The 25,711-nt window shown below is 41.4% G+C and overlaps 1 protein-coding gene across 1 annotated transcript in view; it reads right to left on the bottom strand.

Moving 5' to 3' along the window:
* The window catches only part of LOC117591137 (protein madd-4), an 86,466-nt gene that overhangs the window by 30,997 nt on the left and 29,758 nt on the right, over nucleotides 1-25,711 (bottom strand). Inside the window, exons 3-6 of the mRNA XM_034284248.1 lie at nucleotides 10,474-10,584; nucleotides 10,064-10,410; nucleotides 8,995-9,172; nucleotides 5,527-5,671 (exon numbers count right to left, since the gene is read on the bottom strand). Of these exons, the coding sequence (XP_034140139.1) occupies nucleotides 5,527-5,671; nucleotides 8,995-9,172; nucleotides 10,064-10,410; nucleotides 10,474-10,584 (781 nt within the window). The remainder of the gene's footprint in view (nucleotides 1-5,526; nucleotides 5,672-8,994; nucleotides 9,173-10,063; nucleotides 10,411-10,473; nucleotides 10,585-25,711) is intronic.

Here is a 25,711-nt window from a genome sequence, read left to right as displayed (position 1 = left end):
GGCGTTGCCGCATGACGCGCGGCGCGATTTACCGAACTGGTCGCGAGCATGCAGGAAAGATAGATGTTAGGCTAATATTCGAGGAAAATTGGAGCTAAACACAACTAGACTAGAGATACTATAGCTAAGCAAGCCAAAATTATCAAAATCAGAAACAAGACAAAACTAAAATGAAACTAGCTACGGGAAATGTAGGTTAGTGTAAGGGATTTAAGAAGAGGAAGGGAGTTAATTGAGGATATAATGTGGTAGAGGGAATTATAATCCGAGCATAAAACCCTAAAGGGTTCGTGCAAGGCATAATTCGATCTGCACAGTAGAAGGAACAGAGGAATATAGTTTCTAGTGGGTCTAATGGGAATCGTAAAGTTTACGCAACTAAATGTGGAAGATTTATTAAAAGAAGTCTACTACGGTAGGCCCCGTCGGGCAAATAATAAACAGTTTTTCTGTACTTATTAAATACGGTCCTGATGTATGTTGACTTGTAAACCATACACATGAGCCGTATTGTAAAATCGGACGAACAAGCGAGATATAGAGAGTCTTCGTTATATGGGGGGCATCAAATTCCTTTGACCACCTCTTTATAAACCCAAGCACACCCATGGCTTTATTTACCATGGTAGAAATATGTTCAGAAAACTTTAACTTGGGTTAGTTTAACACGTAGATCATCAACCAATGTAATTCTCTCAAGAGAACTACCGCAGAGGGTGTAAGGAGCCAGGAAGGGGCTGGAGCGATAAAAAGTCATAACATTGCACTTTGAGGCAGTAAGGTGTAAGATATTTGCACAGCACCATGACTGAAAGCTATTGAGATCAGATTGCAAGCGAGAGTGAAATGAAATGTCCTTATACTGGACACAGAGTTTAACATCATCCGCATACATAAGTACTCGAGAATTTGTTAATACAGAGGCATGTGATTAATAAAGAGTGTGAAAAGTAAGGGGCCTAAATGGCTACCCTGGGGTACTCCAGAAGTAACCATAACAGGTAAAGATAAGGAATTTTTAAAAAGGACCCTAGAACATAGGTAGCTAGAAATCCATCTCAACAGATTGGGCGGAAACCCTAGAAGGTCGAGGTTTTATGCAATAAGAGAGTGGTTTACAGAATCGAATGCCTTACTGAAGTCAGTGTAAATAACATCCGTCTGCAAGTTACCTTGGAAGCCTTTAATTACAAAGGAGGTGAACTCTAAAAGATTTGTGGTTGATGCTGTGGAGATGCTGCAAGTGCGGAGTTAAAAGTTTCTCGAACATTTTAGGAATAACGGATAACTTAGATATACTCTATAGTTTTTAGCGTCAGACTTGCTACCTTTCTTATGGCGAGGAATTATAAAGGATTCCTTCCAGATGGGGGGAAACTAGAAGAATTTATGGATAGAGTGAATAGTTTAAGCAAAGGTCTGCACAGAAACTCGGCACAGTAACTGAGTACACAGCCGGGAACTCCGTCAGGGCCCGGAGAAAATACCGGCTTAACTAATTGAAGTTCATGAAGTAAGGAGCCTTCATTTAACAAAGGGCAGAAAATGCCATTCGACCTTGGTAAACTATATGGATACATATGACCTGAAGTAGGTTTCCTGGGAATAGCTGGTTTGAAAAAATTGTGCAAAAAGATCGGCAATTGCCTGATCATTGTTTGCCGACATATTCAACAATGATAGCGAGGATGGGTGTGCGGACGTTCTACGCTTACTGTTTACGAAGCTGTAAAACTGTTTAGGGTCCTGTGAAAAACGTATCCTGCATCGAAGGAGGTAGTTCCTATAGCATTGAGCATTAAGAACAGTGAAATTTGACCGATCTATTAAGTAATTAGAAAGAAAAGAGGGAGAACCAACTTCTTGAGATTTTTTAAATAGTCTTGATTTTAGATTTTTTAGACTGGATAACTCTTTGGTGAACTAAGGAGGTTTTGCAGATCTAGTCGGACATGAAAGTGAGACAAACGTGTCAAAAATTGTGTGAAGTACATTGTAAAAAATGTTTGTGCCTTCAATGACGTCAGTGCACGAGTACAGAGCGGACCAATCAAAATGTCTAATTAAGTTATTGAGCTTCGTAAACTCGGCTTTACGAAAGCAGTGGACGCGTTCAGATAGCCTACCCGCACGATCCGAGACAGTAGGTCCAATATCTACCGACACTTCAAAAGTAGGATTATATCAGTCTTCATGTATAGTGAGCGGGAGTGCTCGTGTTAACAACGCTACGGTCGGATCCGAGACAAAACACAGATCAAGCAATCGACCCAAGGAGTTTTTTACATGGTTGACTTGAGACACGGACAGGTCTAATAAGCCATCAATAAACTCATGTCGTGACATGGGCACAAGGTTGTTTGACTCGTTAACCGAAGACCAGACAGTACCTGGCAGGTTGAAATCCCCAAGAACTATTAAATGGTCTTTATCAGATAGCGAGGAAGAAACCGATTTTAAGGCAGACAAGTGCTGCTCGTATATTAATACATCCGAAGTCGGTGGAATATACGAGCAAGTGACATAAATAGACTGGCCGGGAAGAATCAGTCTAACACAGAGGAACATAACGATCTGTCAGTTCCAAAAATAGTTTTGAAAAGGAGATTTAGGAACCAGAAACCAGTCAGAATTCTGGGACACGGATTAAGGATCCGCTTGCCTACAAATCCGATATAAATACGACTCCCCCCGATCACAGCTGTGACGCTGATTTCGCAGCTATTGATTTTCGTGTATAAGCTCCATTCTGTCTGTGTGTGTGTATGTCTGTTTTTGGTGTGCCGTGGGTAATAGCAATTGTCATCCACATTATCATCAACATCCTCGTCTTGGGCTTCGTCCTTACAATTCTCATCATCTTCCTGCTACTGCTGCTTCGCATCATTATCATCTCACGCTGACTGCGTATTCATGACACAATTGGCTTAAGGCAATTGGTAATATCCTCTCGCATTTATGTCAATTGTTATAACGCCATAGAGGAGTCAGGCCCCGCAGACAGTCCTCCCAAGCCCACTCCCACCCTTCTCTCTCGTGTGTTGAGCCCAGTAGGTTGTCAGCTTCTGTAAGCGGAGTATATTTTCCAATCTCTCTCTCACTTTCGCTCTCTCTCTCTTTTAAACCATTTATATTTTTGGTATATTATGGGACTTCCGGTTGTCCCATTTTAATGGGCCTTGTACCAGCGGGTATTTTCTGCAATGTTTGATGTCCGTTTACCTCCATTGAAGCATAAGTATGGTAGGCTTACAGTATTATATGCCGAAAGCGTCATGCAGCACCACTATTCTGTGGACGGAGTCTGAGCATAATAATGGTCTCTTTTGAATGGTCTCCTTAATTAAAGATTTACGACCATATTATAAAAGTTATTCTATTATGTTAAACCTAACTCAGTCTTAACGCTACTTCCCACTTCCCTTTCTTTAAAGTTACAATCCTTTTTCCATTTTCTTAGTTGTCACTTCGTCTCGTTATCTTAAGCACTCCTGTGAGTAGACTAACTTTTCCTGCACCACTTGAAATATCTGGCAAAGGTCCCACTTACACTGCCATGCCTTGAGTATATGTAAGTACTGGGGAACGTGGATAAAAGACTACGAAATAAATGACGATTAAGTGTTTTCAATTTGGGACAAGGTCCATTAGGGAAGCACTGCCGCACAGCAGGAGGGACAGCAGCAGGGGGCTGACAGGGAGGAAACCAAGTGGAGCCATCAAACAAGTTGGAACTCCTGTCACGTGCACGAGTGCTACTGCTGCTGCAGCTGGAGCTGCGAAACTACTCAACTAAATATATATATATATAATTGAACATAATTGATTTGGTGAAATGTGTGCAATTATATGCCAGGGAAGCAGGGGTAAAATCAATTTCATGTCGAAAGCAACGCAACCCCCACAGGTGCACCATTAATGGAGGGGTAGCGAGCACAGGCCCTGAACTGTGCACTAAGCACTGCACTTGACATTTAAGTGACATCTAAAAACTAGGGTCAGACAAACACCCATTGAAAATGTAATTACAGGCGGGGCTGAAAGGTAACATCGACAGCTAGCAGGAGGGTTCGCCCAGGGACCCAGAGCGACGCCTAAACGATATTGCAATTAAAACACCCAAGTAGAAGCCAGAAATTGATTTTGCCATTTGTCGCTGGATAAACAAACGTCTGCGTCTCTGGCATTCCTTCTATGCCTTAAACTTGCTTTTAGCCAAGTGACAACTGACAGGACAGGCTAATGGCCGAGAAGAAAGACAACACCGAACCAAATAATGATTAAAAATGTATGAGGCGTCTCCCAAAAAGGCTGTCAGGTTAAGAGTTTGTTTTGCCGAGCAGGCAGTTATACTCAGCGATATTATTTGTGTTCAGGCATTTGCGTGTCTTGAACATTTCTCCACTTAAAATTAGTTTGGCATCGATTTTCACTGCCCCAGAAGATTGATGGCCCCTCACATTTCGCTGTGGCGTTTGGTGAGCTTTGAGGTCAAATTCGTTGGAGAAGTAATCGCTGGTAATGTCTTCGATTCGATAAGGGGTGCGGAAGTATGGAAGGACTCATGTTTCACTGGGTAATGGGCGCGGATTTCAGATTATTTATGATGATTAAGTAGAACCAATGGCCAAGAACTATGGCTTTAAATATTAGTTAATTAAGACCATTTTTGTTTTTATAATTTTAGGGACAGTTCTCCACCAGAGCATTCCTCCCTTTAAAGAAAGGTGTATCTATCTGTCACTTAAATTTTAAATTAATAACATTCAAGCCCTAAAAAGAAATCCAAACTGTTGCTGTCACGCACCTCTCTCTGATGAACAGCCATCAAAGTTTTGTGGCTACCCCTTCAAACTATTCCCAGACCCCTCACGCTCTGCATGTGAGCACTTCAACGCCAAGTTTTATTAACTCATGGCTCATCATGTTGCACAGGCAGGCGGCAGTGCAAAAACTTTCAACTTCTTTAACCCACAAAACAGGGGAAAAAAGGACACAAAACTGGCAGGCCAACTAAGCCCGACTTTAGTCTAATCGACAAACTTTAGTTTTCAAATATATTATATCCTTAAGACTATTAATCATATACAGGTAGGGGCTTCAACAGAGAGAGGTAGAACACACAGTTTTCAACAGCAATTTTTCGGAGATAATAGGAAATGGGAATGGGAGGAAAGGCGAAAATGGGAACCTGCTGCCACTCGATTACCATGCAAACATTCAATCGAAACAAATTCCAATTCAATGAAAATAAATGAGCACGACAAATAGCTGAATGCTACGTACACTCATGGAGAGGGTGGACTCCTCTTGGCGGGTGTTTGGGGGTATGCAAAAGATTGCAAACGGCTGTCAGGCACGCCAAGAGCTTCTCAGGTCCGCCTTCTATACCAGCAATGTTCTTGACATATTCCACTTGTTTATTTGCACGAGGGATAGTAGAGCACAACACAGACAGCAGGCAAAAGGATACACCAAAAATGGGGTGGGGGATGGATGGGGATGGAGGGGTTGCACACAACTTACCGCCGCCGCAGGTGACGGAGCATTGCGACATCGGTGCCATCTCCCAGTAATATAGCGGTTGGGAGCAGGAGTTGCCATCACCGCCACAGACACCGCAACCGTCGATTTTCTTTGTTGAACCGATTTTCAGATCGCAGCCAACCCGCTGAAAAGAGACAGCAATCATAGAGTTAGAGGGATATAGCATAAACTAAGACTAATACTATAGGTAAATAAAAACTCCTACATAAATAAGTGTAAATCAACTGTTAGCAGTATCAATAACGTAACATACACATAAAGAACACGTAGACCATGGAGTCTATGGCATACACCAACCATGGAGCAAACCTTTGCCACGTAATAAATAAAATATGGAAAAATCAATGAAAGAGAATCCATTGCATAAACTTAGAGATGCTATACGTAGAGGGTAGGTAGGTAGGTGGGGCAGGAAACAGCGCCTCCTGGCATAAATATTTCACATTGTTTTCATTCCTTTATGGGCGTGGGGTTGTAAATATGTTTTGTATATTTAAGGAATTAGGCAGCAGATTGTTTGTTTGCTTGGCATCTGAAGGCTGCACAATTGTTTATTGTTGTGTTGCGTGGAGCCAAGAAAGGTTGCTACGTGGTAGGTTATCGCGTTATACAGCAGAGCTACTCGGCCGTTTGGACTGGTTTTGTCTGGATCTTCCGAACAAATTTATATTTACATTTTGCTTACTGCTTTATTTCCGAAGGTTTTATTCCCATTATAAGTATATTTTCCTAAGCGATTGAACACCCAAAGAGACTCTAAAATCAACCCAATGCCCGGTCTCAGACTTAGCTTCATCTTCACTCATCTTACTTGGTTCTACCCATAATCCGTTCCTAACCAAACAATTTTTTACGAAAAGCTATTTATAATTTATTCGGCGGAAAATTCAGCCAAACGAATAGCTAAACAAAACCTTATCCCATTGCAAGAAGCTGGACAAACCAATGTCAAGATCTTATGAAAGACGAAACTTTTTAGGATGCGTTGCGGAGTTTAATTTGTATTGTATTGTATTTGTTTTATTTGTTGTATTTGTGCCAATAACGGTTGTATGTAACGCACAGAAGGAAACGTTTCCGACCACATAAAGTATATATATTCTTGATCAGCATCAATATACGAGTCGATAGAGCCATGTCTGTCTGTCCGTGTGTACGTTCGACCGTCTGTCCGTCTTGTTTGTCGGCTAGTTCTCAGAGACTTTAAAAGCTAGAGCCACCAAATGTTGGCTCCAGACTGCTGTGTGCTCACACTGAAACCAGTGTATTTCAAAAATTAGCCCCGCCCCCGCAAAAAAGCGAAAACCTCCCAAATCTACAATTTTGAAGATACAAGAAAACTAAAAACCCCATTTCGCCAAATTGGGATCCGATTGAATCATTAATTATTATGACGACAATGAAGAAATTTATTTGCAGTGACTAACCCAACCCGTCCCGCAGCTTATATTTGTTTTTTTGCACATTCTCTCATTCACACTCTGCTTCGCGCAGACACGTCTCTGCCTCTGCCTCTGCCGCGTCTCTTCCCTGTCTCTACAGTGTGTGGCTCTACGGGAGGGTGGCGAGCTAAAGGAGCGTGTTGGCGTGAGTAGTGTTGTTGATGCAGATGACAGATGAAGAAAAAATGTAAAATTTGACAAATAACCGCAAAGGTGCAGATGTAGTACTGAGTGCCGGGTATAAAAATTGTGACGCATAAGAAGCGTCTCACACGTCACTTTTCGTTTTCAGTTGGTTCCTGTTCAAGGGGTGGAGGGGGCTTTGCTCTAAACCGCAAGACAAACAGACAGCGGCTGCGAAAGCCAGCCCGAGGCTTGCATTAAGAGTCGCCGTCGAACTGGCAGTATGCTATTTGATTTATTTCTAACAGATATACAGATATGCCAGAAGCATTCTATAGATGTACATACATAGAATGCTTCATGTACATATGTTAATACCTATACATATGTACATACATAGAATGCTTCTGGCAGCTCTAGCTCCTAATGCTCTCTTGCTGCTCAATTCCTGCTGTTTGGCGACAAATAAAACACAACGTAACCCGCATGACATATTGGCGTTTATTACAACAAATTGGGGTGACGATTTGGCGGCATTATAGCCCAGCCAGAAACTAGGCGAAACTTGGATAAGAGCCCGCCAAACTCACACACACACACATATCCCTGCAGCACTCATACGTACTCTCCCCTCCCCTGCATACACCCCGTGAAAACCAACTGAAACTCAAACAACGCTTCGAGTGGCGGAAGCCCGGGGGGCACGGGCCCCATGCCATGCCTCCTCGTTCGTTGTTGCTTCTGTCGCCAACTTCGTTTGACATTATTGTAGTTGTAAGGCAATGCCAGCGGCACTCGGAGCTTACGAGGGTTGATTGGCAAAGTATGGAGAAGGATATAAGTGGGGAATAGTCGGAAAAAGGGAGTGAAGAACTGTCGCATTGAAAGTTCTCCAAATTCAAGAAACGAGCTCATTATCATAAGTTTCAGTGTTGGACATCAAAATGACAATGCCCATAGTATAAGCCCTCGGCTCTTTCTATGATTTCAGGGGTGCAAAACAATATTAACACCCTAAATAGTGGTGCTGGTCAAGCAAAAATGCGTTTTAAATATTTATTCTTTTCATATCAAACCAAACCCATTCAATACTTCATGTATCAAACATTTAGGTACTCATAAAGCACCCATAAAAAACTCGAATAACACTGAACTCCTACCAAGCTTTACAATCGCCACTTGGCACCCATGTCAACATATCGTAGCATACTTTTCGGCGCATTTCATGAGGAGTTCTTCTATGGCTGCTACTTCTTCATCGTTGCCCCGGAGCACGCTTTATTGGCATTTCAATAGTTGACTTTTGACGGCTGTGGCACTGGCAATGGAAGCAGCAGCAGTGGCAGGAACAGCCGCTGTGGCAGTGGCAACAACTGAGAACAAACCTGCATACTACACCCACTCTGCCTCTGCCTTTATGATTTATTTATGCGCCCAAGCATAATGATACAAAGGCGGCTTGTGTTATGCAATCTACATACATATACATATGCTTAACGCTCGCTGGAGCACAGCCACACGATGAAAAGAGACTTTTTGTTTTTGCCAATTTGGGTGGGGGCTTTTCCGACCTTCCGGGGCCTACAGTCACTCCTCACTCCCACAGGAACGAAGCTCCAGTTTGCTGCATCGCATTGCTGACAACATTGTCGTCGTAATTTATCATATTTCGCCTCGCGTCGATTGGGGAGCAGTTGAAGTGGAAGGAAAAGGAGCCCGGTAGCCCCAAACACACACACAAGCACTCACAGACATACGAGACAGAACAGGAAGAAGGACAGGGGAAGGAAGAAAGCTCACCTACCCTGCACCCACCAACACAAAGTTTGACTAAATATTAACATTACACAGAGGTGGGGGATAGGACGGAGACTCCACTCACCTGGCATTTGCCTTGAATGCACATATCCAGACTGCCGGAACGACAACGGGTGCCATCCTTCACCCGCGCCGACAATTGCACAATGACGCTCTGCTCGTCATAGTGCTCTGCATCTTCGACATTTCCCTGAGCCGTCTCATGGGACATCATGTCTTCGGCAAGATGTGCCGGATGGCCTCTGTAGAAGGAGAGAGAGAAATGCACTAGAGTTATTCATATATTTAATGGATAAGCAGATTCTGCATACGCTTGATTTAATGGTTGATTAAGGTGAAGGCTGCCAGGCTTTGGGAAATGCTCTCCGCGGGAAGACTCATGTATGCTTCATTGTTATGGGAGAGTAATGAGAAAGCTTCCAGGGAAAAGAGTTGAGGGGCAGTGAATAATAAACTTGTGACATAATTGGGGAGACTTCTTTAAGCTGAAGTAAGCGCTTCACCTTGATTTTGGCTTTAATTCAATTTTCAATTACCAATTTCAATTAACTTTTCCATCATTTTATGCGGGAAATTATTCTTCCCTTTCTAAGTGGAATATTTTTTGGAATGTATAGTTCGAAAATTCACCAAGATACGGATTTAATGACCAAGTAACGGGTATAAAAGTTGTGAAGCGTACGAACCGTCTCACAAACGTCCCTACTCGTTCATTATTGAAATATACTCAAATGAAAGATATTTTTTCCGTGAATAACTGCTGGAATAACCGCAGAAGCTTCAAACCGCAGTACCCCAAAACCAAAACACGACTCTGCCACTAATTTGAACCGCAGAAAGGGGGAGAAAACGACTGTTAGAAGAAGAAAAGAAACAAAGAGCAAACAGCTTTTTTATTGTCACAAATGAATGGAGGAGGGCGGATGAAGAGGGCAGTGGGAAGTGGAATTGCTGTAGACCGCCGGATATGAAAGGGAACCACCACTTGAGGCAACAACGGAAGCCCTGATGAATAATGAGTGCATATCCTGCCACACTGGACTCTGGGCTCTCAGGACTCTCTTGACACTGGACTGTGTGTAGCAGCTGTGAGCGCTCCGATTAGGTGTGCAACAAGCCACCATTTAGGTTACCTGCAGGTGAGGGCGCAGGGCTCTACGTAATCGTAGTGAGGTATCCATTTGTAGAGCGTCCCATCGTAGGGCACATCATTGTAGGCCGCACACTGATTCGAGCGGAAGTCCTGCTGGTCCGGACAAGGCTGCATGTTGCAGATGCGGTACCGCGCACTCTCTCCTCGACAACTGCCCGGATTGCTGCATCTACGCATTTGTTGCATAATTCCACCATCGCAGGTGCGCGAACAAGTGGACCATTCCGACCAGGCGGACCATTGACCAGGTCCACCACTAGAGGAGGACGAGGAGGACGAGGAGGATGATGATCCACCCTGGCTGCTGCTTTTGGCCCGTTTCTGTTGCTGAAAAATGGAGTTACTCAATTTGGTCTCCATTTTCGGTTGATTTGATTATTGACTACTTACTTCCAATTCATTTTCCAGATCGGAGGCTGTGTTCCATGTGTCATCGAATGCCTGGCTGGCATTCAGTTTCTTGCCAAAAACGGCATGTGTTTCCAATAGGCAAAGTGTGGTCTACAGAAGAGATGGTAAGAGCAAAATAAAAGTGCGAAATTAGTGAAATCCTTACAATAATTTCTTCCCATTTACATGAAGCAGACCCTGATTCACAGCATTAGCGGTGGATCGTAAAAGAAAACTGTAATTTGGCCCCCTCTACAAACACAACATTTATTCAAATATATTAACGAGAAATGCTCCTAGAAGGAGACAAATTCATCCTCTTCGTCATCGCTTAAGTTTTTATCGGTCAGCCACAGAATTCCATCGAGTGTGAAGCGAATAAAGTGCACTTCGGCATACAATTCGTTTTCCGAATGGCTGCAACGATCATAAGAGGTTCAGGCTCGACATTGCGCATAATAAACTTCATCCCCTCTTCCTCTAGGGGGGCCAAATCTATCTCAAAAGTGGAGTCGTCTGAGTATTCCCATTGAACCGGAGTTTAGCAAATAGATAGCAAATTCATAGGCGTGCAGCAGATACAACATTTTATGTTCACTTGTAATTTGGGATACTAAATAAATAACATTTTGTCAAGACCTACTTCAGAGTACTAAGAATCCCACAAATATGTTTCAAATATTATTCCAAAAATATATTAAAACGCAACACTGATCGTTTCTATTATTTACCCATTCAATCCAGTCGAATCCCGCTAGCTCATGTTGTAAAGCGATGGTTTAACTAAACTAAACTGTCTCACATATTTGACATATTCGGGGTCTGGGTTCAGTTTGGGGTTCAAGTACATTGCGGGGTTTCTAGCTAACATATTCGAAATAAATTGTTTTCTCTCGCACGCGCCATCAACGTTAGTCACGTTAACAATTTGCATTCGGTCTACCTGGATTTCTCTCGGATTTCATTCCGAAGCCACATTAACCTTTAGGACACGCATCACGTATACTGCAAAGCGTAGCCAGTCTGTTGGGAGCGGTGCCCAGGAATTGAAAACAATCTCCATGCCATGTCACAGTGTCGTGTCAAGGGTTCAGACGGGAGTATCGCTCATGCTATGCGTTGTCTGCGTGCTGCTCCTGCTGCTGCTCTTCTTCATACCCACTCTGCTTCTCATGCTGCTGCTTTATGGAGTGTCGCGGCATGTCCACGTGCTTCAATTTTCCAAATGTGGAAATATACTTGTATTTTCGCTCGCTAACAACACACGTAATCATGGCTTAAATGGGGCTCCAGCTTTACGAGGCTACAAGTGTTTCCAGCACAGAAAGTACTCTCAGGGATTTCAGGGGATTATCAATCTGTGACTATAACACCAATTCTACCTCTCTGAATATTATTAGAAAAGGTTTCCTCTTAACTACGTATAATTGGAAAAGAAATTATCTTCAGTCAAGAACTCATTTAATCCGAATATCCCTGAAGAAAACACACACTTAAACGTTGCTTCCTTAAACGTTTTCAGCGTCCTTTAGTTCTCACAGCCTCCTGTGTTCAGGTCAAGGAGAGTCCATTGTGTAAGCCAAAGTTATTATCGTTGTTCCACCTAATCGTTGGCTACATATCTGCCCATAAATACATATACACAAGTCGACAGCAAATTACAAACTTGAATCGACTTAACAACTTTCTGTCTAAGCCAAGGTCCCAGGCGAACACCAAAACACCCACAGAGCACTCATGAGACACCCTCAGAGCACCCTCAAAGCCACCCACTATAACACCTCTGAATACACAATCCGTTAAGAACAACAAATCGAAAACATTGAAATGTGCCGTAGTTGGCAATCTTAAAGACAAATCAGCGCCAAATGGACCACAAAGCAAAAGAAAATGAGAAAGCGGGAGAGGGAGATGGAGAGAGAGGCATCCAATGGTAAAAACGAATCAGCAGCCGTAAACAAATCCAAAGACTCACACGCAGGAGGAGGGGCAACGTAAAGCAGTCCGGAACGGATACTCATTCCATATACATATCTCCTGCATGAAACATGACCTGACCCAAAGAAAAACCAACCACAGCAATCCCCCCACAAGCCATTTGGATTGCAGTTTAGATGTTATCCAAGTGGTTATCCAAGAGCAAAGTGGTGGAGGCCTTGGGTATGTGTCGCAGGATGAGCTCTGAGAAGTCTATGTAAAGATGAAATGTCCGATAAAAAAAGTGTAGAGAGGCAATAAAAGTACGCAAAAAGAGGGGAGCGAGGAGGAAGGAAGAGCAGCGGGCATAGAGAGTGTCCATCAAAAGCTACTAAATTATTATTTAAGTATCTATTACCACCAGTTTCAAGTGTTTCCTCTCTTCCTTCCTCTCTCTCACTCGCTCTCTTTCACTGTGTTTTGTGTGCTCCCTTAATGGAAATGTTTCGAAGCCTAGGCGACCCTTGTACTATTAGCGTTAGAAAAACAAATAACAACTGAGCGAGCAGAGGCCCGGCCATGCTGACGACAGGTGTACCATGCCCTGGCACGAAGTTAGGTATTTTGTGCGGTTGGGGGTTACAGAGCTGTACTTTTACTTTGGTTCAATGGGGAAGGAAAAACATTAGCAAATAACCCACACACAGACATGCACACAACACATTTTATGCACAAACATTTTGCGATTCCCGGTAATTATTTATTTATGAGTTGAAACAGTTTCAATAACTCACTTTCCCGCATTCCATCAGGCATCCATCCATCGTCATCCTGCCACATGCCTCTCCCATGATTTCTATTCTCCTCTGTTGTACTTCAAATGTCGTGGAGTTCACTCCAACTCCTCCCATTTCCCTCCATGTACATATATACTTTTATGTGAGCTTTCTCTCCCTCTCTCTCTTTCTTTGACTCTGTTTGTCGTTGCCATCGTCATGGCAGGAAGTCATTGTAAAGGTATTTAGTTAATGTGCACAGTGGTGCGAAATGATGAATTTATGAGCTACATTGGCTTTTGCAATGGAGAAGGGAGAGTGGGTAGTGTGGGGTTTTTTCTGTTTGCTTTTCCATAATTATAAGTACTAGAAAGGGTGCTTGTTATTCCAAGGTTCCTGGGTGGTTGATGGATTACAGGTATTTTGTTGCTTGATCTTTGTGCAACTAATTCACTGAACTTTTGGCTATTTAAATAATTTTAATTTGAATTTTGTAAGTACCACCGTGAGAACATAAAATGATCTTTATTTATTACTCTTATCACTTTTGAGTCTTTAACCTTGATCTAATATAAGCTTAGTTTGGTTCCTCTATCAATTATTGAACATATCCGAACTGAAACCTGTCACTTTTCCTACCAAACTGTTTCCAGATCTACTCTCTAAAGACCATTCTAAAACCTAAATCCACTTCCAATCCGTTTCTAACCCACTGAAACACACACTCTAAACCGTTGCCAGGGAAATCTAACAGACAGTCGAGTCAATTTTCAAAGACAGAGTCAGGAGACAGTCGGGAGTACATCAGACAGCCATCTAGGCAGGAGCCTCGAAAAGGAAGGCGACTTCAGGGCAGGAAAGGAAGACTTCTGGGCAAGAAACAAAAGTGCTGCTTCCAGGCTAGGAACAAAAGGGACACGCCAGAGCCAGAAGGCAAGAGGCGGATTGGGGTAGCTGAGTCTCAGCAGACAGTTTTTGCATAAATACTGGGGCACGGTTGGTTAGGTCAGGTACCCGCTGTGCCTCTTTGTACCTTCTTCACGCCCCTCCAGGATGCTGCCACTGAGTCCAACAGACGATTAGACTGTCAAAGATGAGCAGAGCTAGAGGGGGTTAAGAGTGGTAGGGTGGAGTCAGGAGTCAGGGGAGGGGTGAGTTTTACGAAGGTTGAAGGTAAATGCTACTCTTGTGCCAGTTGATTATTGGATTTGTAGAGCAAAGGTATATATCCAAATATACATATATACAAAATATTCTGTTCTGCATAATGTGTCTGTTGCGTCACGTCAGCTATTTATTCAAAGCGACAGCCGACAGGCGGCACACAAAACGTCAATGAGCTAACATTTCCGTATGCCAAGAAGAGAGAAGGTTGCACAGGTTGCTGCCACAAAAAGATGGAACAGCAGGAGGAGGGTTTTTTGGCAGGAGGGCATACATATAACTGATACAATGGAATGCAAGAATGCCAAAATGAGCTGGGAAACTGGAGTGTCGCTATAGAAACAGAACAGAGCTACGATGACATGACAAGGGATGGATGGATGGATGGACGGTTAGATGGTTACTTGTCTAGTACTGGCTGTTTGGGCTTTCGGGTCGCTCCGCTCCGAAATGATGAGGAGCTTCTAGCTCTGTTTCTGTGTCTGCATGTGTTTCTGGTTATGGCCTGGTCCATACGTTCGGGGGCTTTGGGGACCTGTGTTGTGTTTGTGTCTAACCTGTCGGATTGTCTGCTGCTGTCTATCCATTTGACTGACATTACTTTGTCATTAATTTTCGATGGCAAACACTTAACGCACACACTCGCAGTAGCACTCACACACACACATACATGTGAGGGGTAAAGGTAAAGGCACAGCAAAGGTCAAATGTCAGCATCCCTCCAAAAATATACTCTGTCAAAAGCACAATAACGCATTTGGGAAAGGGACAGTAAGAGAGAGAGAGAGAGAGATAGAGAGAGAGAGAGATAGAGAGAGAGAGCGAGAGAGAGAGAAAAGAGGTAGAGTACAGAAGGTGTAGAGTAGCACATTCTAGTGTCTCTTTCTAATGCTATTTAACTGCCTGTAAGTGGCCAAAAGGGCTTAGCCGTTTGTTTATCGTTTCAGGTTGTATATGCAACTCGAGAGTCGCGACACACTACGCACTCTGCTCTCCATATGGGTTGCTATGGGCGGTTTGTGGGGGGATCTGTTATGGTTCAGGCTTTTCGTGGTGGTTCCGGCTTTTATGTGGCAAATATGCCATAAAAAAGAGTTTATTTGAACTGAAACGAACCTGTATAAAGAAAAACTATTTGTAGGCTATAAAAAAAAGGCTTGAAGGAGGATTCTATGAGCTTTGACATAGGATTAGGTACCCTAGCAATGGATATGCTTGAAGGGTTAAAATATTTGATATTTAAAGGGAGATGTGGGTATCGATGGGTAAAAACTTTTTAAATCTATCACAAAGTTAAGTGTTAAGCTAACTATGGATATATTAGAATGTTCTTAAGGTGGGACCGAAAAAAACTTAAACCATAAAGGAAAAAAAAAAAATCTAAAATAAAAACGAGAAGGGACGTGTGAGACGCTTCTTACGCGTCACAAGTTTTATACCCGGCACTCAGGACTACATCTGCACCTTAGCGGTTATTTGTCAAATTTTACATTTTTTCTTTATCTGTCATCTATACATCATCTATACAACCCTTCTCACACCAACACCCTCCTTTAGCTCGCCGCCCTTCCCTAAACCGACACACTGCACACTCGCGGCAGAGGCAGCGCCCGCACACAAAAAAAAAACAAATAAAAGCTGCGGGACGGGGTGGGTTAAAAGTCGGTAGAGGAATCGGCAGAGGGAGGGCAGAGGCAGGGGCGGAGTGAAGCAGAAGCAGAGTGTGAATGAGAGAATGTAAAAAGAACAACAAAAGCTGCGTAGCAGGGTGGGTTTAGCCACTGGAAATTAATTTCTCCATTGTGGCTATAATAATGATCCGATCGGATCCCAATTTGGTGATCTGATAGATATGGCCATTTCCTACGGAATGGAACTAGAGAATGTACAAAAAAACAAATATAAGCTGCGGGACGGGGTGGGTTTAGCCACTGGAAATTAATATCATCATTGTGGCTATAATAATGATCAAATCGGATTTTGGTGATCTGATAGATATGGTCATTCCCTACGAAATGGCGTTTTTAGTTTTCTTTTATCTTCAAAATTGTAGATTTGGGAGGTTTTCGCCCTTTTGCGTGGACGGAAGGGGCCGGGGCTAATTTTTGAAATAGCATTCCGGAGCCAAAATTTGATGGCTCTAGCTCTTATAGTCTCTGAGAACTGAGACAGACGGTCAGACAGAAATGGCTCTATCGACTCGGCTATTGATGCTGATCAAGAATATATATACTTTATGGGGTCGGAAGTGTTTCCTTCTGTGCGTTACATACAATCGTTATTCGCACAAATACAATATACACTATTTACTCTTCGAGTACCGGTTATAAAAACAATTCAAATAAAAGTATAAATACACGTATAAAAGAAGAGTAACAAAAAAAAATTATGTGCCAAAAACTTTGTCAATAAATATCATCGATGGTTGGCCTGGGATGCCTGTTAAGTGTAAGGATTATGAAGGATATGTACGGATATGGTAGCAGTTACAGAGGAGCCTCGCCATGCAATGCCAGAATAAACTTATTTTTTTTGCTTGTGTTTCAGGAGGGGGCGGGATGGGATGGGAATGGGATGGGGCTGCCGTTGGATACTTTGCATGTCCTGAAGTCATTAACTCAAAAATGGAATCGAAATGAAATTGAAATAAAATGCACGACATGCCGAATATTCAGGGAGAGTCAAGAGGTGGGGCAGGAGGGTGCAGTGTCGGATTGGAGAGGGAATAAGAGTCAGAACCAAACAGAGCCAGAGAGTCCAGTGTTTGTCGCCAGATAGTGAGAAAACAGATACAGGAGCAGAAACCAAAATACAGAAAACTGAGAGCCACAGGAGCAAATAGAGGGGAAGCCAGCGGGAGAGCGAAAGGGAAAACGAGAGATAGAACCAAAGACAGACTCAGGCAAAGAGTGGAGACCGGAAAACGGATTAAACGAGAGTGTTACTAATTTTAACGCCTGTTCTAAGCGTACAAACAGTCCGATAAAGATAAGAACCCAGTTGGAGAGAGCACAGATGGAACAGACAGAGGATCCCAAGAGAGTCATACAAGAGCATAAAGCAGTGAAGAACAAGTGGAGCCAGAGAGAGAAAGAGTTTCCCAGAAAGAGAATGCCATAGTAGTCCAGCGTATTTCTGTTGTAGGTTACTGCTATTTTTGGTACGTGATATTTGCACAAAAGACAGGCATTTCAAGTGGCAAGTGGCAGGGCACACTCTCGACTCCACACCGCCCATTACCCATCTCAAAATTGGGATGGAAAGGATGGAACAAATTGGGAAAGCTAGAGAGAGAAAGAGGAAAATCGAACATTCAATTGAGTTTTTATGAAGACCATTTCCCATTTATTAATTGCTCGCGAAAATGCAAACAGAAGTGGGAAGTGTCAGTGAGGGGGTCGCGAAATAAAGGAAATCATTTGGTGGCCAAAATGTTGTTGTACTATGTTGTAACTGCAAAAAAGGTATGTCATCTTTTAATGCAACATTTTTGGGTGTTTAATAAGAAATAATCTCGCTTATAGGTAGTGTTAAGAAAGGTGCCCTACATCTATGATTGTTTCTATTATTAGCAAGTACTTTAAGATACTTTTGGGGTATGCCCTTCTCTAAAACAAACACTTTTTTTTATGAATGATGATCTTCTACACAAGAACTATCAAATAGATTAAGGACTACCTCAAAAAATATTTAAAATTTAAATAAATCGTTTTGTTCCCAGTTTTATCCGTTGATATATCTAAGTTCTTACTTCTCTATTCTACCCCCTATCCACACTACTATATACTCGTTTGCATACAACGTTCACTTACTTCTAAATCTAGGCAAAAACTATATCTATCTATCGGATCGGATTGGATCATTATTATTGCCAGAATGAAGAAAATAATTTGCATTCTGGCTATAATAGTGATCCAATCGGATCCCAATTTGGTGATCTGATAGGAATTGACGTTTTTAGTTTTCTTGTATCTTCAAAACTTTAGATTTGGGAGGTTTTCGCCCTTTTACAGCGGCGGAAGGGGGCGTGGCTCATTTTTTAAATACATTTGTAACAGTGTGAGCATACAGAAGTCTGGATGCAAAATTTGGTGGCTCAAGCTCTCTGAGTACTAGGCGCTCATCAGGACGGACAGACGGACGGACAGACAGACATGGCTCAATCGACTCGGCTTTGATGCTGATCAAGAATATATATACTTTATGTGGTCGGAAACTTTGTGCACAAATACAATATACCCTATTTACTCTTCGAGTACCTGGTATAAAAAGACATTGTGGGTCCCAAAGTCATATTGCAAACGGACAAAAGGAGCGAACGGAAAAGCAGCGCCAAGGAAAAAAAAAGACAAAAATTCGAATGAGGCAAGGAAAAAATATTTACTACACGTAACAATAAATCCACTCGAAAAGTGGGTGCCGGGCGAACAACAAGCAAATCCTGCGCAAAGGCCTTCCTTTACGGACCTTACAAAGTGTTTGGGGAGGGTTGGTTAGGTTAGGGATTGGGATTGGGGGGTTCACCGTTGTTCCCATTTACAACAAAGAACCGTTTTTTTTGTGGTAGTCAAAGGAGCAGCACGCAAGGCGACTTTGCCGACAAATTGATACAAAGATTAAATCTTGACTGGAATGAATCGACACAAAAGCCGTCAACCAAATTCACACTTTTCCTTCTTAAAATTGTTGTTCATAAGTCATAAGTATTCATAGTCATAAATTATTGATGGACTCACTGGCTTAAAGGGGCGCACAGGGGTCACCAGGTGTTTCGGGTCACAGACACTGGATTGGCACTAATTAAAAGCGCAACATTTTGCGGCACAGGCGGAGCCATATCAAAATAGTCCAGGACAATGTCCAAAAAGAGTTTTCCTGCTGGCTGTGGGCCATTTTCTAAGTGGTGACTGTATGCGGCTGTGGATGCGGCTTCCTAGGTTTGTTGGTTTTTTTGTTGTCGGGTTTCCCCCCCTATGCTGCTAGCTCCACCATTGTGCTTCAGCCACAAATGTGACGCCAAATGTCCATTGACATCGTTTTCTGTTCTTGAAATTGGCAACCGTCGCCTCTGCTCCAGCATTAAAATTAATTACCACAAATGGACAACTCTCATTACCGTAATTTCTTTCTCCCCGCTGCTTTCTCTGCTTTCTTTCTTCTTATACCCTATATTAATATATATGTACATATATGCATGTATGTGTGTATATATAAGTACATAGCAGCCATGACAACTATAGGAACTACGGAGAGGAGCCTGGTATTTGGTAGATGAAATTTGTGTGGGGCAATGGGTATGGTGCCATGTTATGGTCTCCATCGAAACTATACAAGTCACAAAAATAAATCATTAATTATTCCTGAGAAGCAGGAGGGTATACTCCTTTGGGGATAAGGTATGAATGTCGAGAAATGAAAAGGAAAATCCAGTCACGGTAATACCGCAAAGCTCTTCAAATAAAAATAAATTACATTCTTATATAGAATCATAAAAATTCAGGTAGTATATAAGATTGAAATAGTTATTTTTTTACATTTGTTATTGTAAGAAAAATGTAGAATACCGTTTTTATAAAAACTAGAATTTAGTTGCATAATCTTCATTCCCTTAACACCGGATAGCGGTCAATGGTAGTGTATTTGCTCACTAATTGTATCTATACAAAATTATATAACTCCGTCTAACACCCTCCCCCCTTGGCAAACTAAAATTAAACTTTTGGGTAGCGTATTGAGCAAACCAATTCAATGAACTGCCCCCTCCAAGCACCCAACCTCACCAGCTGCCTATTCTGTAGTGGCGCCCGTCAAACACAACAATGTATGAGTGCACAGATGAGTGTATGAGTGTTTGTAAAAATATGTGTGTGTCAGTATAGAGAGGGCAACAAACAAAACTGAATTCAGCTGAAAACGAATGGACGACAAGGGAGGGAACTAGTGGAGAACAAGTCTGAATGGCATGAAATGAATAAAAGAATGCAAGATTTCAGCTAAACCAAGAGAAAAAGTAAAGCAAACTAAGGATAAACATAAAATAGTAGGACGGCTTGAGGGATGGATACTGAAGATACCCTAGAAAATATAATCGTTCAAGGGAAGCAATGTTTTTGATCGATTTTCACCTTAGTTCTCATGTTGAATAGTGGAATAATTATAATGGAATACAAAAAAAATTTTGGAACTATTTGAAGATAAAAACTTTACTCTTTAAGGACATGTGCTACTATCAATCATTTTTTAGCAGATAATTGATACTTTTACTCATATTTAATAAAAGATTCAGGAGCCTTTCAGAAAGAAAAAGAAGCATGAACATTCTTTAATTAATTATTAAGGATCAATCGTCCAAGCTTTCTTTTCTGAGTTGCAAACAACTCTTGAAACATCTCTGAGCATACCCTTAAAAGTGCATTAAAAAAGAGAAGCTCAGGCAAGTCAGTAGAGGATGATGCTGCTGGAAAAAAAGTAGCTGCAAAACCAAGAAATATTTCGTACATTAGCCATTTCTATGCTCCAGAGAATGTGCTACTATGTGGAGTTAGCAAGGCTTCCTCTTCCACTTTATCTTATTTCCACCCTTTTCCCTCTTTTAGCATGCCAATAATACTTGTATTTGTCTTTTTTACAATCCCAAGTCGAAAACTGGACGAGTGGCGAGGGCGCACAGCACATCCCGCGAGAAAGGAGCAGACTACAGAGTCAAGTCAGCATCTTAGATATTCCATTATGACCGCTTCCCTATGTCCGTTTTTTCAGATCCCTGGCACATATATTTTTTTCCATTGCTTTGCTTAATTCTATTTACTTGGCTGTTTTCATTCTCAATTACAAAGTTGTTTGTTCTCTAGCCAAATGAGTAGACAAAAAGAATTCTGGTATACTGAATTGCCATTGGCACTTATTTTATATAAATAGTAGTAAATAATTTTTCAAGTGGTTTCATTTTATTTATACGCTGAGAGTTTCTTTGGAGAATGGTTGCCGTAGAAATTATCATAGTTTTGCCTTGAAAGATTCAAGTAAAATTTCATTATTCCGCTCCCCAAATATATCATAACTTTATTATCAGGAAAGAGAGAAAACTTCATCAATTTGCAATTTGTGACATAAGTGACGGTGTGCAAAACGGTCAGACAAACTTGTGATTATAAAGTTTGTAACAGTTATTCACGCGTGCCCACTTAAATATGGATCAATTGAAGCATAATTTCATATACACCTGAACGAGCCGCTCTCTGCGCGACTCACCTCCGGGACAAGTGATGGGGGACTAATCACGTAAAAGACTAACACGAAACTCGACGTGCGTGACTATACATGAGAGTGTATGTGTGTGGGTGGATGTGCCGCTGAGGCCTTTGGCCAAACACTTATTACGCCCCAGCAGGTACACGCATGGACCCCACACACACATGGAGACCCTCTCCTCCTCTCTATGCACTATGGGGAATTTTAAAACTTTTTCTTGCAAAAATCAGATAAAAAAAAGGACACGAGAGGATGTCCCGGGTGACATACGACCTTATGCAATCTGTAGAGTTTTCAATACTTGTAATTTGCTTTGCTTACCAATGTGCACTATCTCACAACTCAAGTTTCTAGGATGAAACTTAAGGTTTGGATATTCAGAGTTGTATGCAAAGTTAAACTCAGTGAAGAAGAAATGACAAAATAGGATTTCAACTTCAATTGCATTTAAGCGGAAATTTTAAAAATTGCATGGGAAACTTGAAACAAATCGACAGAAAATTTGCAGATTGGCTAAATTTGTGTACAATCGTAAAATTATAATAAAGTTGAGACATTTGTATTGTCTCTGCACTGACGTTTATTTCTATTGTGCCCATCATTTCTACAACTCAAAGAAAATAAGCTGCTTGTAGAACATTTTTCATTTCTTGTTTGATACAATAGAAAAATAAACGAGAAGGGACGTGTGAGACGCTTCCTTCGCGTCAAAACTCTTATACCCGGCACTAAGTACTACATCTGCACCTTACCGGTTATTTGTCAAATTTTACATTTTTTCTTCATTTGTCATCACAGTGCAGAGTTAGGGCAGAGACGCGGCAGAGGCAGAGACGTGTCAGAGGCAGCGACGCGGCATTGCGCGAAGCAGAGTGTGAATGAGAGAATGTGCAAAAAACAAATATAAGCTGCTGGACTTTAGCCTCTGGAAATTAATTTCTTCATTCATATAATAATGATCCAATCGGATTCAAATATTTTAGTTTTCCTTTATCCTCAAAACAGTAGATTTAGGAGGTTTTCGCCCTTTTGCGGCGGCGGAAAGGGGCGGGGCTAATTTTTGAAATACACTGGTTTCAGTGTCAGCATCAAGCAGTCTGGAGCCAAAATGTGGTGGCTCTAGCTCTTATAGTTTTTGAGAACTAGCCGACAAACAAGACGGACAGATGGACAGACAGCCATGGCTCCATCGACTCGGCTATTGATGCTGATCAAGAATATATATACTTTATGGGTCGGAATCGTTTCCTTCTGTGCGTTACATACAACCGTTATTCCCACAAATACAATATACCCTATTAACTCTTCGAGTACCGGGTATAAAAATATTTTTTCGTTTGGCAGTTATACATTTTTGGCACAAAAAATGGTCAAATTCCAGTCTGTGTGTGACTGACACGATTTGCGGCTTGTGCGGGAAGTCCAACGATGATTAATGCCAAACAATTTTCCCACTCTCTCATACATACTATATATATGTATATATGATGCATATGTGTGTCAGTGTGTGTGTTTGCACATCATGCGTGAAAATGTCATGCGATTTGGCATGCTATGCGATTTACAACTGTTGAGCATTAAAAAAATTAGTGGGTGTTATTCCACAAATTGTAGAGAGCTTCCAAAAATTGTAAAGAGCTTCCACACGCGGATGGCAAAACGCACCAACAAAAAAATAAAGACGTGTTGCATAAGCAATCGACATGCGTTTTAACGTTAAAATTATAGAGTGTTTTGGAGTGGTTAAAGGTGGGAAATACACATGGGGGATTAATTAGAAATTTATCAAGACATTTTTATATTCAAAGCCCATTCAAATCTTCTACAGTATTAAGACGTAATATTTACATATGTTAGGCACCCATGAATGCCTTTACAAACAAAAATATGGCAACTAATGGGGAAATAATATATATACATTTTCTCAGAACACCTCAATCGATCACACATCTACCTATAAAGAATCATATTCCTTATCTATCGATCAAATATCATTTCACCATTTGTAAAATATTAGCCCACAAAGCCAAACAGCCTCACCCCATCCTCCCACAGGCGTGCCGCACAAAAATCCTTTGACTCTTTACAGAAAAATACCAAAATATCTGTTTAACCTTGGGTGCTAAAGGCACAACAGGGACTATAAATTATGCAGAACGTGTGCCAATAATAAAAAAATAACCAGAAACGAATTTTTCATCGATACCATGGTCTCACAAAGACATTTTAAAACAATTAAATCAAGTTGATGGTGTGCCGGAAAAAAGCGCAATATTTATTTAAAGGCTGGGCAAGCTGCAGGAAAATCATGTGTCCACAAAAGTACGGTGGTATTTTCCAAACAAGCCCAAAGTATATACAGCCACAATAAAATCTAATTTATGTATCCTAAACGGATTATAAAAGAAATACATCGACAGACTCCACAACCACGAAAATAATTATGCCTTAAGTCTATTAGACAATAGCCTAACAGTAAGAAGACTGAAAAGATACCACATTCTAGATATCCCTGATAGATAAATCCAACAAACTGAAAAGATGTTATATATAATAGCAGGGCTCATTGGAAAAGTGTTATTTCTGTTAATTGTTTTACTTTACTTGTTTTACTTATTGTTTAAACAAACAGATTGTAAATATAAAGAGAGAAAAAAAAATTTAGGTTATACATATTAAAATTCTAAATCATGAAAAAAAAGATCAATGGTTGCTACGCCTTTGTGGGATTTAATATTTTGTTTTTTGTAACACGTGGAATAATTAATGCATGTTTATTACTTGTCTGGACGTTGATATGCAATGACTGAACTATCAAGTGGCCCATGCGACACCAAGTCAAAGCTTGTTACGCCCGGAACCCAGCAGAGCGCAGCCCTCCTCCCGCCCAACCGACCGAGGGGCGCTGCCGCATGACGCGCGGCGCGATTTACCGAACTGGTCGCGAGCATGCAGGAAAGATAGATGTTAGGCTAATATTCGAGGAAAATTGGAGCTAAACACAACTAGACTAGAGATACTATAGCTAAGCAAGCAAAAATTATCAAAATCAGAAACAAGACAAAACTAAAATGAAACTAGCTACGGGAAATGTAGGCTAGTGTAAGGGATTTAAGAAGAGGAAGGGAGTTAGTTGAGGATATAATGTGGTAGAGGGAATTATAATCCGAGCATAAAACCCTAAAGGGTTCGTGCAAGGCATAATTCGATCTGCACAGTAGAAGTAACAGAGGAATATAGTTTCTAGTGGGTCTAATGGGAATCGTAAAGTTTACGCAACTAAATATGGAAGATTTATTAAAAGAAGTCTACTACGGTAGGCCCCGTCGGGCAAATAATAAAAAGTTTCTCTGTACTTATTAAATACGGTCCTGATGTATGTTGACTTGTAAACCATACACATGAGCCGTATTGTAAAATCGGACGAACAAGCGAGACATAGAGAGTCTTCGTTATATGGGGGTCATCAAATTCCTTTGACCACCTCTTTATAAACCCAAGCACACCCATGGCTTTATTTACCATGGTAGAAATGTGTTCAGAAAACTTTAACTTGGGGTCTAGTTTAAAACCTAGATCATCAACCAATGTAATTATCTCAAGAGAACTATCGCAGAGGGTGTAAGGAGCCAGGAAGGGGCTGGAGCGATAAAAAGTGATTACATTGCACTTCGAGGAATTAAGGTGTAAGATATTTGCACAGCACCATGACTGAAAGCTATTGAGATCAGATTGCAAGCGAGAGTGAAATAAAATGTCCTTATACTGGACACAGAGTTTAACATCATCCGCACACATAAGTACTCGAGAATTTGTTAATACAGAGGCATGTGATTAATAAAGAGTGTGAAAAGTAAGGGGCCTAAATGGCTACCCTGTGGTACTCCAGAAGTAACCATAACAGGTAAAGATAGGGAGTTTTTGAAAATTACCATTTGAGACCTAGAACACAGGTAGCTAGAAATCCATCTCAACAGATTGCGCGGAAACCCTAGAACGTTGAGCTTTTGTACAAGAAGAGAATGGTTTACAGAATCGAATGCCTTACTGAAGTCAGTGTAAATAACATCCGTCTGCAAGTTACCTTGGAATCCGTTAATGATAAAGGAGGTGAACTCTAAAAGATTAGT

Source organism: Drosophila guanche, unplaced genomic scaffold, assembly GCF_900245975.1.
Source record: "Drosophila guanche unplaced genomic scaffold, DGUA_6, whole genome shotgun sequence".
NCBI lineage: Eukaryota > Metazoa > Arthropoda > Insecta > Diptera > Drosophilidae > Drosophila > Drosophila guanche.
Note: the sequence above shows the minus strand (reverse complement) of the source record. Positions and strands in the feature narration are given on the sequence as shown.